General features: G+C 41.5%; 1 protein-coding gene across 2 annotated transcripts in view; it reads right to left on the reverse strand.

The window, feature by feature from the left end:
- The window catches only part of MED23 (mediator complex subunit 23), a 96,270-nt gene that overhangs the window by 16,404 nt on the left and 60,232 nt on the right, over positions 1-19,634 (reverse strand). For both annotated transcript variants that reach the window (XM_040350438.1, XM_040350437.1), the window contains 5 exons: positions 17,975-18,099; positions 12,927-13,132; positions 4,190-4,370; positions 3,840-4,010; positions 393-609 (listed from right to left, as the gene is read on the reverse strand). In XM_040350438.1, the coding sequence (XP_040206372.1) occupies positions 393-609; positions 3,840-4,010; positions 4,190-4,370; positions 12,927-13,132; positions 17,975-18,099 (900 nt within the window). The remainder of the gene's footprint in view (positions 1-392; positions 610-3,839; positions 4,011-4,189; positions 4,371-12,926; positions 13,133-17,974; positions 18,100-19,634) is intronic.

The following is a 19,634-nucleotide window of genomic DNA, read 5'->3' on the forward strand; positions in this document are numbered from 1 at the left end:
AAAGTAAGTCATTACAAAAAAACAAATAATGAGTTGGTCAACCTAAATCCATATTTGGGCTTCAGACAGTCACTGGTCAATTTAATGATCAAATATCAACAATGAGATCCCTCTGGGGTTTTGAAAGCCCTCTGTGGACCCATGGCTTTTGTTGTAGGATGTGACTAAGAAAATGTCAGAAAAGACCTACTAGAACAGCTGAACTTTATTTGGGGTTAATCAGAGGCACTTTAAATGAGTTAAATATTGGAAACAGCAATCACTGGGAATTTCATAGTATATTTGATGTCTGATATAAATGCATAGGGAGGACCATTTAAAAGATGTTAAATTCTAACCATGGAAAAACCCAATAAAAACCCAATAAATAAGGCAAAAATAAACAAACCAACCATGAAACTTGTACAGGCCCCCGAGATGGTCAAGTAAAGTTTCCAAAGATTTAGAGACAGGAAGCAGTTCCAGAAATCGATGGATGACGATGTCAAACACGGGCAAGAAACGTAGGCACACATTTCCAAAGTAGATGGGGAGGTACTGGGGCTGAATCGGCACTGGTGGGTTAACTTGCTCTGCAAGGCCTTCAAAATACAGTTTTTCTGGGTATTTCTAGGGGGGAAAAAAATGACAATGATTACTGTATAGAATAAAAAGAACAGTAGATCTTTTTTCAATTAATATTGTCACATACGCTAGGAATACATTTTAGGAGGCTCATTAAAAATCTGTAAAAAAAAATAAAAAAAATAAAAAAACACACCACCCTTCTGTTAAAAACACTCTGGACCTGAAATTTTATTGTGAAGCTGCAGGGGGCAGATGGAAAGGAAATACATTAAGTGTACCCAAAAGGGGATGGGTTGGACAGTGACAAATGGCCTTCTAAGCAGTGTTCATATGGACTCTAGAATCAGTGTTCCACAATGTCTACCTCAGGTGCTAAGCTAAAATGAACGCTAGACAGAACAATGACAGTTGACCTTTACAAAAAAAAAAAAAGGGGGGGGGGGCGGGACACACGCATTCTTTTTATTGTGCTTAAGCATCCAAGGGTGGGTCAAATACTTTAGAGATCTGGATATTCAAATTAATGAGAAGATAGGAACAAAAAGTCTACTTCCAAGCAGTTAACATTTTCATAACAAAATTGACCATAATGTAATTACCATCACACCCAAACCTCCAAAGCTCTCTATTGGTTAATGAAGTCTACATATTAAAAAAATATTGACAGAGGAATACAAAGTATAGCCATAATTCTCAGTCTAAATCTAGGCATAGACAGATCTGAATGCAGCTGGTTCAGTAGGGAACTGGCCGAATTTTGTTGTATGTGGCTGCCCCGGTTCGACAGATCAACTTTTGTAGAACGGACATGATGAAAAACTTTTGTCAATCAGTGGCTGCTGCCACAAAATCAGTGGAATCTGACAGTGGAGAGTGCTGCTGCCCAAATACAATGCCTGACAGGGGGTGGGGGGGGCTATTCTTCCTCCACCTTGCTCTTGCAGATGGAAGAATCGGTTGGTTAGTTTTTTGTTTATTTTTGATATTCAGCCAGAAGGCTAAACCAAAAATTGTCCATGCCCAGTTTTACTGGCCAAGGTTTGTTACAGGTTCCTGTTTCTTCCTACTATGAGGTTTTAAAAAGCCTATTTACAGGGATCAATAGCGCAAGCTGAAAAATACACACAAATGGATTAATTATAGAAGTCACTATTCCCTCATCAGTCAGCTCAGTTTAAAATTCAATATTGGACAGAGCCAGACTGAAAGGAATTATAGTCCCTCTGCACATTGTAAATTCAAGACATAGGGGAATCGAAAATAAAAAGGGTGATGCTTTTCAGCTCCCAAACAGGCACTAGTCCTGTTTGGGGCTGAAACGCATCAACCTTTTTGTATATTCGATTCCCCTATGTCTTGATGAATTTACAATAAAGATGATTTAAATTTTACACGTTTTCTATATTAGAGTTTCCAGACCTTCATCTACCTTCAGTATAATTTGACAGTGTGCAGTGATCATGCTTACCAGCATGATTACCTTAGCAGCAGCCTTGCCATCTAATCCATTTTGTTTCATCACATTTATCTATTTTTCACCTCACAAAAATGTCTCTTCTGGGGGTCCTTTAAACCGCTTAGGAATATTTATACTGAATAAATTCCAAAGCTGTTTAAAGGATTGGCTTGGCGCTTCGCTCTCCTCCTTTTGTTCATAAGAAGTCAGTTTGCAGTTGAAGAAGGTGCTCTGGACAGACGAGACTAGAACTTAACGCTATGTGTGGCTGAAAACTAACACTGCACCCTGAACACACCACCTCTACTGTGAAACATGGTGGTGGCAGCATCATCATGTTGTGGGGATGCTTTACTTCAGCAGGGACAGGAAAGCTGGTCAGAGTTGATGGGAAGATAGATGGAGCCCAATACAGGGCAATTTAAGAAAACCTGTTGGATTCTGCAAAAAGACTTGAGACTGGGGCGGAGGTTTACCTTCGAGCAGGACAAGGACCCTAAACATGCAGCCAGAGCTACAATGGAACGGTTTAGATCAAAGCATATTCATGTGTTAGAATCACCCAGTCAAAGTCCAGACCTAAATCCAATTGAGAATCTGTGGCAAGATTTGAAAATTGCTGTTCACAGACCCTCTCCATCCAATCTGACAGAGCTTGAGCTATTTTGCAAAGAAGAATGGGCAAACATTTCACTCTCTAGATGTGCAAAGCTGGTAAAGACATCCCCAAAAAGACTCGTAGCTGTAATTGCAGTGAAAGGTGGTTCTACAAAGTACTGAATCGTGGAGGGAGGGGGGGCAGTTGAATACAAATGCATGCCACACAAAAATTGAAAACAATTTATCATTTTCCTTCCACTTCCAAATAATGTGCCATTTTGTGTTGGTCTATCACATAAAATACATTTACATGTTTGGATGCAACATGACAAAATGTGGAAAATTTCAAGGGGTGTGAATACTTTTTCAAGGCACTATACATTGACAGTTGTTATACAAAGCAGCCCCCAACTGCTGTTGGAGAGAATTTCTGCTAGAATTTAAAGAGAACCATGGGTCTTTGGGGCCTGCAGGAGAGGGGGACAGAGACCCAACATGAACAGTCGCTCCCATACCAAGTGTAGATCACAGGTAACCAATTTTTTTCCACTAAATAAAAAAAACAATATAACCATTTATCAGGCCACCAGATACTCATTTTACAGAAATAATTTAAAATCAATTTCACTGTGTATTTATATTAAATGAGACTCACTGCTCTCTTTGCCAAAGAAAACATAGCACATACTAATTGGCTAGTCACACTGCACACAACACAATGCACTAAAAATGTGCACACTTAATTTTACATGACAGCATGATGGGCATGACATACTACCCAATTATAGCACAAGATGACTTTATTGTAACGTATGTAAAAAAAAAAAAAAACTGTATTACAGCCTCAGACTAATTAACAGAGAAGCTTCATAATCATAAATTCTAAGAAACAAAAATGATGGTTAAAAAAAAATCTCATCTAGTGTAAGCTTCACAGCGTGCCATCAAACATGACATGTTATAAATTGCACAGCTCGAGAAAATAATAGTAGCTTGTGAGCAACTCCCTAGGCAAGAGAGATCCAGGCTATCATTACAACAGGGGGTAGTAACAGACAATTTTGGATTCTGTAAGAGCAAAGTATGGACCTTTTTGATATGAACTGATGCTGTGTGTCAATGTTAAAACCATACCAAATTCAACTTTGATTACGGCACACAACTTGTTTTCTGATTCTTAGACCTTTCAGGGAAGATGGAACATTGCATACGCTACCTTATGGTAATTCATGTGCTTGTTATGCCAGTCGTTCTGCAGCCAGTGCTCTGGGGAGTTCTCCTTCACAAAGTCGCTCACTCGATTTCTGAAGTCATTTGGTTTCAGAAGAAGTAACTGAATAATGAAATAGCACACCTGTGCCTCATTTCCTTCATGGCTTCTCATGGCCTATAGATAGAAACATCTGTCACTTACTAACACTTCAATGCTGAGGTTTCTCAAGCCAGTTAACAGGAGGAATATGAAAGAATCATAAGTTAAGAGAAACGTAACGTATCCACAAATAAAAGGCATAATTCTCGAGGTTAACCCTTTGAAATAGGGACCTAGAAAACATAAATCCTTACCAAACAGAGGATCAGTCTGTCAAGAGTGACAATGTTGTATTTCCACACCATGTCGTTCAGCATTTCGATACATTTATTAAGCTGCTGTCCTCCTGCTGAGGTAGAAAACTCATATACCAGGAAATCTGCAAATGTCCGCACATGAGCAACAAGAGCCCTGGCACCAATTCTCTCCAGAACCCTAGAAAGAAAGTATTAATTTATTTTACCACGTGTACACAAGCAAAATGACAGCCAATTTTTGAGTGGTTTAAATGTAACAAAGCCTACAGTCTGCATTTACTGCTATGGAAAAGGAAATCTGTATTACACACATAACACCGGTTCAACATCTGATTGGGTCTTATTTGGACGAGTTCCGACACCTGTAGCCCAAAAATGAGCTCCTAGTTTATGAGTATCTAGGTCCCAGGTGCTGCCTGCCGGCAGCCCATTCATGTCAATTGGGAAACATTGGCTAAATGGACAGCAATGCATGCGAGCGGCCCCAGGCACAGATTAGGTAAGTGCCCTCAAGTGCACGCGCAGGGCTGTCCACTGGGATAAGCGGCTGTGTCTTTGCAGTCACTGTGTCTCAATAGACATGAATGGGCTGCTTGCACACAGCACCTGGAGTCTAGAGATGGATACATAGGCTATGGATGTCAAGCTCCTGTCTGAATGAGGCCTTAATCAGCTTGCAATACAAACATCCTGGAGCATAGGTCTACATGTTGGGTTTATCCTATTGATTATACAATCACTTATCTACCTAAATGCACATTGGTTTTGTGCAATACATGCTCTTGGGGATGGGGCATCATATTGCCTGAAGCATTGTTTCTCTCATACCGGTTTGTAGTGGCTGGAGTTTACAGCTGCAGAAAAAAAGCCCAGACCTCGACCACAGATTTTATCAGCTTATATTTAAGACGACTGTGTATTAAGTTCAAACACTCAAGCCTTTCTGCATAGGGAAGCTCATTAAAACCAAAATATTTCTTTATTAGCTATACCAATTAGGCTCTTTGAAACAGCAGTGTATCCTTGATTTGTGGTTAACTCAGATTGATGTGAACATAATTACATATAATTTTCAGCAAAGTGAACAAAGGCAATTAATGCAAACAGTATAACAAAAAGAAAAGACCCAATGTTAGATAGTTGTTGAATAGTGAATGGAAATTTAAAATTGTACTTGTTTGCCATAAAAATAAAGGATTTTTGACCAACCTGTAGAGTATTCTCAGTTATGCTTCTGAAGATTGGACAAAACAAAGCTGTAAGGATTGCCCAGTAGAACGCCTCCAGCAAGCCTTAGATTTGTAGTAGGCAAAAAGTAGTGGATCATAAAGGGAAAGGGACCTGTGTTGTGCCATATCACAAAAAGGATTTTACAAAGATAAAAATTCTGTGTTGTTCATTCAACATTAGAGGATACAGAACAGAGATAGCCAGAGGGGGGAAACAGAGCAACAAAGGCAAGTGGCCCACAGAAAAACCCAACAGGTTAACAGAGGTGGTGGCTCAGCAGAGACTACAGGGCAGCCTGAAGACTTTTACGGACAAAACCAATTTCAACAGAAGCCTTAATGCCCACCTGGTAAAAATTAACATTTACGTACGAACAGAAGACTAGGACCCCATTCACACTAGTAGATTTTCTGCAGATTTTTGTCTTCAGATTTACTAAAACCATATAAATATCAGGTCAAGCCTTAAGGAGTTTCAATGTGCATGCAATCAGGCAGGCCCTTGCACTACATGGTTTGGCAAATCTGAAGACAAAAATCTAATAGTGTGTATGGGGGCTTAGTGGCATTTTTTTTTAATCTGAGAAAGAGGAGCTAAAAATGTCACCCTCATTCACCAAACCTGTTCATGGGTTGGTGGGAGTGTTCCCATACCTTTGGATGAGATAATCCATTCAGGTCAGATATAGTTTCTTACCTATGCTACATAGATGATCTTGTCTTTGTGGTTAGTGAGTGTTTTGGAATTTCGGATTATTTTTTTAATTTTATAAATAACAATTTGAACCTAAGCTTCAGTGACCACATGGACAAAAGGGAAAAATATTTCCCTCTATGATGTGACGGATTTCCATAGCAATCTAGAGGTTTCCCCCCTTGGACGGGTTTCATCCTCGGTATGACCTGCCTGAGGGGTTTTCTACATGAAGTTAAGAAAGTTTTGTATTTCTTATAGCCTTTAATATTTGTTCTGATATTTCATAAAGCCTTTTTATTGTACCTGTAACGTATCATTAAAGAAAGAATAAAAAATAAATAAAAAAGGAAATATTTTTGGATGTTCACTTTTGTGGAGAGCCAGGTGGCATTGTTACCAACATGTATAGAATGCCTCTATCGGGCAATTCACTTTTGTTTGCTCAATCTAGGCCCCCAAAATACACAATTAAGGGAATTCCCATCTGTATATTTTCAAGGTAATTACCGTTGTAGCAGTTCCAACTATTCTTGCTGTTCTCACATCTTTGGGGGTTATCGCATATATTCCACAAATAGAGGCAAATCATTTAGGATTCATTCCTTTTTCAATACTAACACCTGTCATGTGGTTTATGGGATTCAATATACAGTATAGGGAAACAAATTAGACGTCTTAGAGACCACTTCCAGAAACATTTTTAATATTGAGAAGTACCACTTTACCAACGTGGCAAGACACTTATATGCAGAGCTTTTTTTCTCAGGAAATAGGTGCAGGAACTCAACCATGACCCCGTTCAGATTTCACAAACAGTAGAAGGGTCTTAAAGGGGCATTAAATACCAGAATTGCATTACATACAGAGTTCAGGTGGTTACATACAGAGTGCAGAGCTGTCACTTGTAAACACAGAAACCAGACTTCTGTGTTTACAAGTGATTGTGGTGAGCAGGCACCAAAGCGTCTAAGCCAGAGGTGGTGGAACCGAGTTCCCCCAAGTTCCCCCTGAATAAAAGCCCTGCTTATATGAATATAATGCTGGAGACCCTGTCTATGGTCTCTGTTTAGGTGGTTGAAAAAGTATGTGCTCTCAAGAGATGGTGATGCATTCCACCATGAGTTTTTTTGGGATATTCCATCTGCAGACCCACATCCCCTCAGGTCTTAACTTTGGGTGGGATGTCAATCATTTCTACGAGTGACCACAGATTTTTTGCCTTATAAAAAAGTGAGTGCTATACGCCACTAAATACAGTAATTCATTATTTTCCTCAAAACTCTACAAACAATATCCCATAATGACAATGTGAAAGAAGTTTGTTTAAAATCTTTGCTAATTTAATAAAACTAAAAAAACTAAAAAAATATAATTGTGATCAAAATTCTTATGGTTTGTAGAATTGAGGAAAATAATGAATTTAATCAATTTTGGAATGAGGCAGAATCATAACAATGTGGAAAAACTGAAGCACTGCAAATGCTTTCCAGATGCACTGTATATATTGAGAGCTGTAAAGATTTTTTTCTAAATAATTGTTTTTAGCATATTTGTCTCTGTCAGGTGTTTAATGCCATATTTAGTATGCTTTTAGAATTTTTTTTTCCCTTTGGACTTGGTTTAACCATTTGCATGATGATGTATGGTTTTCAAGTAGATGTTATTAAGCGGGGATCATTTGAGTTGATAGGATCAGCTGGTGAGTGGGTGTGTTTCCACCTATTTCAGCAAACGCCCTGGAACTGATCCCTGTTTGCGATTAAGCACTAAGATGTGTGAAATGCGTTAAAATAACAGAAGTCCATGGATAAGGTTATCAGTCCATCCAATAAAGTTTACTACTGGTATCCTGTGGTGTACGGCCCATCCATTTCCTATCCTTACATTCACGCAATAGGAAAGGGCTGTGGGAAAGAGCCCCAGTTGCTGGACAACTTCAGGGTCCACTGAGACCAAATCAGTATTACAAAAAATGGTTTTGGATCAGACAGCAAAGGCCTGACCGACAGACATGATAACAATGGCAGGTAGCAGGGTGGGGCCTGCAAGGGCAATTAAGGTTTTTAGAATGACTTCTAGAGACTTTTGTCCACTAGAACCATAAAGACCAGTACATCATCCGCAGGGACAGTTAACGTCAGTTAAAAGTTGAAAATGGTCAACACAGGGGCGAAGAAACCCCTCCTCCATGGAATATTGCTAGGAAAAATGCTTGAAAGGGAGAAAGACTTTGTCAGTTAGACCAGTCAGTGTGCAAAATAGACTGTTAAAGAATGTACAGGCAAGCTTTTGCAGGTTAAGGACTCTTAGGGTCCTTTCACACGGAGCGGACCGTTTGTGTCCGCTCCGTGTGTCCGCAAAAGCTCAGCGGGGATCATCCGTTATCCCCGCTGAGCTGTCGGCGGATAGGGCGGTCCCCGCACACTGTGCAGAGACCACCCTGTCTCTGCTTCGCTCTCCCCTTTGGGGAATCGGATGCAGACGGACTGTCTGTCCGTCTGCATCCGATCCGTTCCACCGGACGGACGAAAAATAGGTTTTCTTCCGTTCGCAAAAGCGGATCCCGATGGACGCGAATGGTCGCGGAAGTTAGCGGATGCTCCATCCGCTAACGGACGCGATCCCATAGGGAACAATTACAAGTCCATAAACGGACTTGTAATGGACAGACGAGCGGAGCGGACGTCTGAAAGGGGCCTAAAAAGAACTAAGGCTAATGACCTTAGGCACTTTTGATGCAAACTGTTTTAGGTCAAGGCACGTGCACCAATAAGGATACGTGTCCTGATAGCTGGCAAGGCCCACCTGTCCCCTGCCTTTGCAATCTGCGGTGTCTGCATGAGCCAGTCCTACTAGTGGTACTCGCAGAGAAGTCTGCCAAATGTGACATTCACCAGATGATGATGTGGAGGATGGTGGTGGGGGGGGGGGCAAGGGGGGGGGGGGGGCAAAGCACGTGACCTGGTCCTGCGCACACCAGAAAGGTGTACATGTGTGTAGTAGGCTCATCTAAAAATGGGAGCTGTGCGGGCTCAGGACCAGTGAAGGGCTGCCAATTCAAAATATGGTTGCAACCCTTGATTCCCATTGTGAAAATCCACAAATAATGTTGTCCAGCACTACCGAATGAATCCCTTAGGAGATTCGGAAAGGCAAACTCTTAGAACACCATGCTACCATATAGAATGCAAGGCCCTGGCTTCCCACGATTGTCTTCTCCTGCAGAATCCCACCAAACAGAACAGTAGTGAAAAAAGGGACGTGCCCCCCCCCCCCCCCCCAGTATTTTTGCCCTCTCAGTGGGCATCTTCCAAAGAGGGTTTCAGGAACAAGGTTCCACTAGATAGGTGGACCACTGCCCTGGACCTGTAAAACACTTTACAGCTGCCTCGTCTTGTTGCATTACGTGCTTAGGCGAGTGTCTCAAACGTAGTCTAAAGCTGGAAGACTCACGACAGGCCCGTTCCATATTTTGAAGGTTGGGTGTGCATATATTCTCCAAGGTGATTAAATGATCTGGAAAACTGCAAACAGGAGCCTCAGAAGCTCTATAGCCAAAAACTTGATAGAAGAAAAAAGGATTGATCAGAAGAAAAGTGGGCAGCTTCTTTCAGAGAAGATTGTCTTACGCCAGAGGCGCAAAATCGATCAAAACACAAAATGATGTTAATGTATGTGAATAAACCATGTAAACATAACCTGCAATCAATAATAAACAACCAATAGAAAAACAGGGGGCTAATGAGTGGGTAGCCAGATAACTAGACAAAGGAAACTAACAGACTAGGGATGCCGCTGTGAAAAAGGAGAAGGGACTCCATCTACGAAAACAAACATACATGGGGGGATTGGGAAAAAGCGCAACATCTCTAGTGTAGGAAGTCCTAAACAATTTTAATAAAAAAGGATTAAAAGGTATTTCCTCACAAAGTGCAAGAGAAACACGCATGTTAAAACAAAAGGGGAGGATGAGCCTGTAAGATCCTCCATTTACCCACATTTGTTCTCTCAGAGAAGATGCTGTCCCTTCTCCTAGGACACTACAGTACACTATGGTCTCGTTTGCACTTGCAGTAGTGTTGACCACTCCTCTGAAAAGTGATCCACGGAGGATTTGACAAGTGGCTCAAAGGTGATGTCGCCTCCGGAGTCAACTGTTTTAAAAGGTTGAAGCATTGCACCACACCTTGCCTCAACTGCATGTACTGCACACAATTGAAGGGTGGTTGCAGTACAGCCTCATTCACTTGAATAAGTGGCGCCTGGCAGCCTTACTGCCTGCTGAATGTAACCTGCGGTATCATTTTTATACTTGCGTACAGTGACAGTATAACTAGCAACTGGGCGGTCAGGTGCCAGTCTCCTGAAATCAAGGCCTACCAGCATATGGAGAAGACAGCATGTAAATATAAAACAGACTCCCCAAATACTAGGTTAACTACATGAACACCAAGGTTATTAAACTAAAAAAGTTTATGTCACCATTTTAAAATGGTTCTAAAGTCTTAAGGTTTTTCACCTTAATATATTCTAGGCATTAAGGTGAGAAACCTGTGCTGCAGCTCCCACCCCAGACCCCCCACTTTTTCTACCTGAGCCCGATCCAATCCAGCAATGAGCACGAGCGCAGCAGCTCCAGACACTGTTGCTCTCCTCATTGGACAGAATGATAGCAGCAGGAGCCATTGGTTCCCACTGCTGTCAACCAAAAGCTGAGACTCCGGTACAGGGGACACAGCAGCGAGACTCAGGAGCAAGCCCAAATGGGTGCCTCCATGAACAGCTGCTTTCCACGGGGGCACCCAGTAGAGGAGCCAGAATCGCTGCCGGGGGACACCAGAATAGGAGGATTGGGGGCTGCTGTGTACAAAACTATTGCACAGAGTAGGCAAGTATAGTCATGTTTGCTTGTAATTTTTGTTAAAAAAAAATTGAAGGTTTACAATCACCTTAAGATATCATCTCTAAAAAATATAATCAGAGGCCCCCCACGTAGAAGTGACATCGGCTTCCCCGATAATTCCATGAATATTTAATTTTTTTTTCTCCGAGTTCATTACCAGACCAACATGTATGAAACTGTAAAAAAAATATCAACTTTCTTGCCAATATTACATCCATCACAGTTTTATGGATAATACAGTGAGGAAAATAAGTATTTGAACACCCTGCTATTTTGCAAGTTCTCCCACTTGGAAATCATGGAGGGGTCTGAAATTGTCATCGTAGGTGCATGTCCACTGTGAGAGACATAATCAAAAAAAAAAATCCAGAAAACACAATTTATGATTTTTTAACTATTTATTTGTATGATACAGCTGCAAATAAGTATTTGAACACCTGTCTATCAGCTAGAATTCTGACCCTCAAAGACCTGTTAGTCTGCCTTTAAAATGTCCACCTCCACTCCATTTATTATCCTAAATTAGATGCACCTGTTTGAGGTCATTAGCTGCATAAAGACACCTGTCCACCCCATACAATCAGTAAGAATCCAACTACTAACATGGCCAAGACCAAAGAGCTGTCCAAAGACACTAGAGACAAAATTGTACACCTCCACAAGGCTGGAAAGGGCTACGGGGAAATTGCCAAGCAGCTTGGTGAAAAAAGGTCCACTGTTGGAGCAATCATTAGAAAATGGAAGAAGCTAAACATGACTGTCAATCTCCCTCGGACTGGGGCTCCATGCAAAATCTCACCTCGTGGGGTCTCAATGATCCTAAGAAAGGTGAGAAATCAGCCCAGGACTACACGGGAGGAGCTGGTCAATGACCTGAAAAGAGCTGGGACCACCGTTTCCAAGGTTACTGTTGGTAATACACTAAGACGTCATGGTTTGAAATCATGCATGGCACGGAAGGTTCCCCTGCTTAAACCAGCACATGTCAAGGCCCGTCTTAAGTTTGCCAATGACCATTTGGATGATCCAGAGGAGTCATGGGAGAAAGTCATGTGGTCAGATGAGACCAAAATAGAACTTTTTGGTCATAATTCCACTAACCGTGTTTGGAGGAAGAAGAATGATGAGTACCATCCCAAGAACACCATCCCTACTGTGAAGCATGGGGGTGGTAGCATCATGCTTTGGGGGTGTTTTTCTGCACATGGGACAGGGCGACTGCACTGTATTAAGGAGAGGATGACCGGGGCTATGTATTGCGAGATTTTGGGCAACAACCTCCTTCCCTCAGTTAGAGCTTTGAAGATGGGTCGAGGCTGGGTCTTCCAACATGACAATGACCCGAAGCACACAGCCAGGATAACCAAGGAGTGGCTCTGTAAGAAGCATATCAAGGTTCTGGCGTGGCCTAGCCAGTCTCCAGACCTAAACCCAATAGAGAATCTTTGGAGGGAGCTCAAAATCCGTGTTTCTCAGCGACAGCCCAGAAACCTGACTGATCTAGAGAAGATCTGTGTGGAGGAGTGGGCCAAAATCCCTCCTTCAGTGTGTGCAAACCTGGTGAAAAACTACAAGAAACGTTTGACCTCTGTAATTGCAAACAAAGGCTACTGTACCAAATATTAACATTGATTTTATCAGGTGTTCAAATACTTATTTGCAGCTGTATCATACAAATAAATAGTTAAAAAAAAATAATACATTGTGATTTCTGGATTTTTTTTTTTGATTATGTCTCTCACAGTGGACATGCACCTACGATAACAATTTCAGACCCCTCCATGATTTCCAAGTGGGAGAACTTGCAAAATAGCAGGGTGTTCAAATACTTATTTTCATCACTGTACATTCCATTCCTATTTAGAAAAGAAAGGTATTCAGAGTAAGCTTATAAATTACATTTACCTGTATCCAATCTGGTTAATCTGATCAGTTTCCAGAAGCATCTTCCACAGTAAGCAGAGGAATAGTGGAGGAGAACCCTGCAAGGAAAAGTGTGTGATGATGTCATTTTCATTGGTCATTGACTTCCATTTTCTATACTCTTCTTCCACGTTCTTCTTCAAGTTAAAGCGGCTTTCCTGGGGGACATTATTTTGCTTGAAGAAAGCCTGAAAAAGATTAAACATTAGCGTTATGACACTGGTTGCCTTTCAAAAATTCAGCAATATCTGATAAACAGTTGCACCATATCTGTATAGCTTAATTTGTCAACATTCATTTTTTTTTAAAGTTAAACACCAGGTCTCAACAGGGCATGTTTTCCAGACTTCCTGATTGGAGTGTAGGTATTTTATTAGTAACAGCTGAAATAATTTTTCTTGAGAATCTGTGAAAAATGCCTAGACATACTGAACCCTCATTCACATTACTACATTGAGTGTGAACATTAGATTTTTTAAAGGGTGCCACAAAATAATGTTCTTTACTATATGTGTTGCAATGTGCCAAGGGGCATAAGCATTTGCTTTAGCCATGTACAGTACATGCACTGGAGTACCACTGAAAATCGGGCAATATGCATTTATCATGAATTGTTATACGGTGCACTAACATGAGAACACATGCAGAAATGTGAATATGGCTTCAGTGTTAGTGCAGAGAATCTCTATTAAAAAAAAAAAAAAAAAAAAAAAATATCTGAGGGGGTAACTAGAACCTTCAGGGCCCTGGTGCAAGAAACCATAAACCGTCCCCCTCACGGTCTCTTAGCGGGCCACCTTTCTGCCATCTTGGGGGCCCCCCCCCATGGTGGCGGGACACCAGAGCGACCTTTAGGACCCTGGTAGTTCTACCACTGGTGTCAGTTTTTTATCATTGTTTTAGTTATTTTTAACATTTTCGTTTTTTTTTTTCCATAAGAAGAACATTTTTGTTTTTTACAAATTTAAATTTTTTACATCTTTTTTAGGACCCCCATTGGGGGGCTTTGGTATAACATGAGGGGGTCTAAACAGACCCTTAATGTCTCACTTTTGAGACAGAGAAAGGAACTAAGGAAAGATTCATCAGTCCCTTTCTATGCAGCCTCACCTGCACAGAATGAATTAACAGGAAGAGTTATGTACAGAGCTTTCTGTCCATTCATAAACTGAGGCATAGCAACAAAAAATAAATCAGTCAGTGATCGGTACCGGAGCACACAGGAGATCAGGGGAACAGGACAGAGATAGGGAGGTGGCGGGAGCAGCATGTGGATGGAGGAACTGATGCCCTCCATTTCCCTCCTGCAGCCGCTGAATGTCTGTATGACGGAGAGGAGGCAAAGTAGGCATTCAGTGACTATATCCTCTATATGCCGCCCCCCTCCAAGCCAAGGCGTCCGGGGGGGGGGGGGGTGCATAGGCCCGGGTTGCAATGGCGACCCATGTAGGTACACCCTGGAGAAAAATATTTGGTTTAACTGACACACATACTCTAAGTGCCTAAGGCTTCATGTATATATATCCTGGCTGGACCGCCTTCAAACGTCAAAACGTTCCTATCCTGGGCGGGATTCTTCCACATTCAGGAGAGGGAAGCTGAACCTCCCATTAACCACAGCAGCTTCTTAACTCTTGTAAAAGCCTGTGTACATTGACACACAGGCTTTTCTGGAGCAGCGTTTAGGAGCTTTGGCAAAAAATGCCAATGGCTTCTAAACTCAAATTTTGAAGCTGTAGTGTAAATGAGCCCTAAATTGATTATTAGAAATGTAACTTTAAATGACCTATCAAATGTAGTCATTTCTTCACAATAACTCCCTTAGCTTTTCATCAGCCATGCAAATACACTGGAAATCTTACACCAGGCCAGATGCTCTCTTTAAGCTGGGTATACAGTACATGTGCCAAAAATCAGCTGGTTCTCCCTTCTGTTTAGAAAACCAGCATTCAATCGGTGCATGCAGCCAATAGTGCTGATCTGTGTATTCTAATGGGGGGGTGGGGGGGGAGTTCCCCCTGTCAGAATACAATAGCGCAATATGGAAGATTCATATATCCACATCTCTTGTGCAGGTGCGGGGATCTGTTAAAAAGTCTGCATGTACAGGTGTATCTCAAAAAAATTGAATATCATCAAAAAGAAAAAAAAGATAATTTATTTCAGCAATTTAATAAGTGAAACTCATATTCTATAGGATTCATTACACAGAGAGTGATATTTTTCAAACATTTTTTTTTTTTTTTACATTTTGATGATTATGGCTTACATCTAGTGAAAATCCAAAATGTTGTATTTCCGAAAATATTTTAGACTCATAGGCCCAGATTCTCAAAGGGCTTACGATGGCGCAATGCAATGTACGCCGTCGTAAGTCCTAATCTGGGCCGTTGTATCTATGCGACTGATTCTTAGAATCAGTTACGCATAGATATCCATTAGATCCGACAGGCGTAAGGCTTTTACGCTGTGGGATCTTAAACGCTAATTTTTTTTTTGCCGCTAGGTGTCGCCTCCGTCGTTTTCCCCGTCGAGTATGCAAATTAGCAAAATACGCAAATTCCCGAACGTACGCGCGGTCGACGCAGTGAAGTTACGACGTTTACGTTAGATTTGCGCCTGCTATATGAGGGGCAACCAATGTTAAGTATGGCCGTCGTTCCCGCGTCGAAATTTTAAAATTTACGGTGTTTTTGCGCAAGTCGTACGTGAATGGGGCTGGACGCCATTTACGTTCACGTCGAAACCAATGACGTCCTTGCGACGTCATTTGGAGCAATGCACCCTGGGATATTTTCCAGACGGCGCATGCGCAGTACGTTCGGCGCGGGAACGCGCTTAATTTAAATGCTTCACGCCCCCTACCCGGCTAATTTGAATTAGATGGGCTTGCGCCGGGTGATTTACGCTACGCCGCCGCAACTTTACAGGCAAGTTCTTTGTGAATAAAGTACTTGCCTGGAAAAACTTGCGGCGGCGTAACGTAAATCAGATACGTTACGCCCGCACAGTTTTACGCCCATATACGAGAATCTGGGCCATAGTGTCAAACGCTAATCAGCTAATTAACTCAAAACACCTGTAAAAGTTTCCCGAGCCTTTAAATGGTCTCTCAGTCTGGTTCAGTAGGTTACCCAATCATGCGGAAGACTGCGGACTTTACAGATGTACAGGGGAAACGGGGGTCTTGGCCAAAAAAAAAAATTAAGATATAGATATAGATATATATATATATATATATATATATATATATATATATATCTTATCATAATTTTACACTTTATGTTTATGCGATTGCTATCACAGGAGGTTAATAAACTCCTATGTGATGGCATTAAGCAGGTGACAAGTACTCTCTTTTTGGAGACATTGGGGGTCTGATAGATGCCAATGTCTCCCCTGCCCTTCACAGCATCTAACAAAGTAAAGGGGGTGGGCACCGCTTGGCTGGCTGTGTGAAAGTAGTCGGCAGCTATGGAGCTGCCCCATCACTTTCACTTTGAAGCCAGTCGCCAGCTGTAGAAAACCAACACAGGGCGATGGCTGTTGCCATCAGCCTGTGATCAAAGGTTCACTTTTAGGACATCCATAGTACGTTCAAAGCGCTGAACTGGTTAAGGATATTGGTGTTACACAGTTAATATTAACCACTTCAATACCGGGCACTTTCCCCCCTTCCTACCCAGTCTAATTTTCAGCTTTCAGTGCTGTCACACTTTGAATGACAATTGCGCGGTCAAATTTTAATATTTTTTCAAGCTTTCTTCTTTTTGATCACCAGTGGGGTTTTTATTTTTTGGGTTACAAATATATATATATATATATATATATATATATATATATATATATATATATATATATATATATATATATATATATATATATATATATATATATATATATATATATATATATATAGTTCACTTGTTCCCCTTACAAAACTTTGTAAATAAGTATGCTTTCTCCTTCACTAATGAGGCTGCACTGGCGGGCACTGATGAGGTGGCACTGATATGCAGCACTGAAAGGCTAATGGGCCCTGATTGACACCCCTGAATTCGGCATCTGAAGTGGTCTGAAGTGGGCATCCTCGATTGAGTCTGCACTGATTATCAGTAGAGCAGCTGATCGGCTCTTCTCTCCTCACGCCTGTCAGTGCGAGTGGTGAAAAAGCTGATAAACGTCTCATCCTGTTTACACTGCTATCGGCTGTGATAGGCCTATGTCATAGGCTCTTTACCTAGATCGAAGATGCGGTGTGTCAGACTGACACACCACTGATTGCCATGCTAGCGGCTTATCCTGCTTGATGTCATATGATGCCCAGTCAGGACAATGAAACCACTTTCTGGACGTCATTTTACTATATGGGGGGCAGTGGTTAAGGATATTGGTGGGTTTCAATTTATAACATTTGTATTGTGTTTTTTTCTACATTTTTGGTCGATATTCGGTCTCTATTTTTTTAAATACATCTATGATAAAAATGATGGTCCCATAATTTCTTTGTACGTTTCAAAATCTGCAGGGGATCAAATAATAATTTTCCCCACTGTAAACACCACATGCAGTCAAACACTATGCCTATATCAACGTAAAGTCACAGGGCTTTGTTCACATGGTTGCATCCGAGTGTAGCTCTTTGCAAAGGGCTTTCTTTGCCTGCACAGGATGCAAAGGTGTTTTGAACATCCATGCGCAGGCAGTCCCATTTATGTGCACTGGATTCAGCAGCTGCACAGACACAGCCACTGGCTCCAAACTGACAGCTGTGCAGCCGCTGCATCCCAATAAACCTGAACAGAACTTCATGCATGCAGATGCCCAGAACACTTGTGTATCCTGTGTGAGGAAAGACAACCCTTCTCACGGACGTATTGGACAGATACAGTCATGTGAACAAAAATCAAATATTGAACACCATATCCACCTTTTTTATGGGAAATTTTGTAAGGTAGGAAACGGTTTTGGGAAGTCCACCACTTCCCACTAGTGGTAGAATCCAACATAACAGAGAATGGAACTATTACCTGCAGTGGAGCTGGAAAACAGCTTAAAGTGTGCAATGCCCAGTTATGTGGAGTGAAGTTGATAATAGTCTGTAGAATGTCTTTACACCAAGTGCCTTGAATTGAGTCCGAACCTGTAAAGAAATCTAAAACATAGTTGCCCGATGACAATATGGTATTTGTATTTTTTTTAGAAACAGGATCATGTACATCATTGCAAAGTTCATGTAGACAAAGCAAGTTCTAAGAAATGTCGATTTAGGTTGTTAAAGCTTAACGCAAGCCTGAACGCAAGCAGCGTACTGAAATGGCTTCCCACAGTGTGCATTATAACCTGCAGCAAGTCAGACAGCATTTCCTACCTGGAGGATATCCAGCTTCATCTAGCTTTTCCTCCCCAGCCTGTCTTTGGCCTACCCCTGCCATTTGTTGGATTTCAGTTCTTTCGATCATGGCAGATCAGCATCACATGTGAGCATTACATCGGGTGGTCTCTACATGCAAAAGCAGGCTGTCTAGGAACTCCCATGCCTCCAGACTGACACCACCATGAAGGCATTTTGAAACTTGCATAAATCCAAGAGCCAGCCCACTGCTTCCATCAGGGATTAGGCTCTTGGGTAGAATACTAAGGCAGGGTGCTATGATGTTTTCAAGAGGCAATGTACCCTTTCAGCCCTTTCCAGCAGCCATGGATACATAGAGAAGCACAGAGACCCACCACCAGCCTGCATTGCAAGCAAAGGCACAGAGATCAAGTGATGTCCCTGGGTCTAAAATAAGATATGCAATAAAAATAAAGATTTTATACAAAACATAAAACTTAGCATGTCGATGAAGGGGGGGAAGGAAAGGGGGGGGGGGGGGAGGAAAGGAGGGAAAGGCACCAGGGAAGACAAAATATAGGCAGATTAAACCTGAGTTACCTACAGGGCTAAACTGAGGAAACAATTTTTTTTTTTACATCATACTAGATGTTGCCTAAATGTGGAGTCCTAGTGATATCTGAGTGAGCACGAAATAGGACGTGGAAGCAAAAAAAGTACTCTGAAACTTACACTAGAGTTCTCTACTTGTGACAGCCCACAAACAGGATGAACATGTATAAGTCAGCTTAAAAAAAAATCTAGCCATTTCAGTTTTTTGGTGTCCCAGAACCAAAGCGCACAAATAGTGTTTTTTCAACTAGAATGTTGCTAGAAAGCCCAAAAGGTAGGATAGTCCAATAGTACAAAAACAGAAGAAATATGTTGCATGTCCAGCAAAAGTAAAAACCTAGATTTTTTAATTTTTCCCATATTTCTGAACTCCTAATCAAAAGGTTGGCATCACAGCAAAAACCATTTGTGAAAGGGAAAATACTGATCAGTGGGCCAAACGGAAGGAAAGAGCGAAACACATTACAAAAGGCAAGATATAACTACAAAACAAAGGCCATAGTGAAAAACTGATCTGTCCCACACAGTTTTCTCATTATTTCACTATAGGCCTTGCTTATTGGTACTGAGCATACTGCCTCTAATGTACCCCAATACCAGACCCCTATTTATTTTTGCAGCCAAGTGTCCTTTTATTCCACCTAATTGCATTATTCCAGTGACATGCTGGTAAAGTCCTCTCTACATTGGTGGGTAGCGATTAAGGGTCACTTTAGTTCCCTTCTACCAAAAAGCCTCCTTTA

The sequence above is a fragment of the Rana temporaria genome, chromosome 4, assembly GCF_905171775.1.
Source record: "Rana temporaria chromosome 4, aRanTem1.1, whole genome shotgun sequence".
Lineage (NCBI taxonomy): Eukaryota > Metazoa > Chordata > Amphibia > Anura > Ranidae > Rana > Rana temporaria.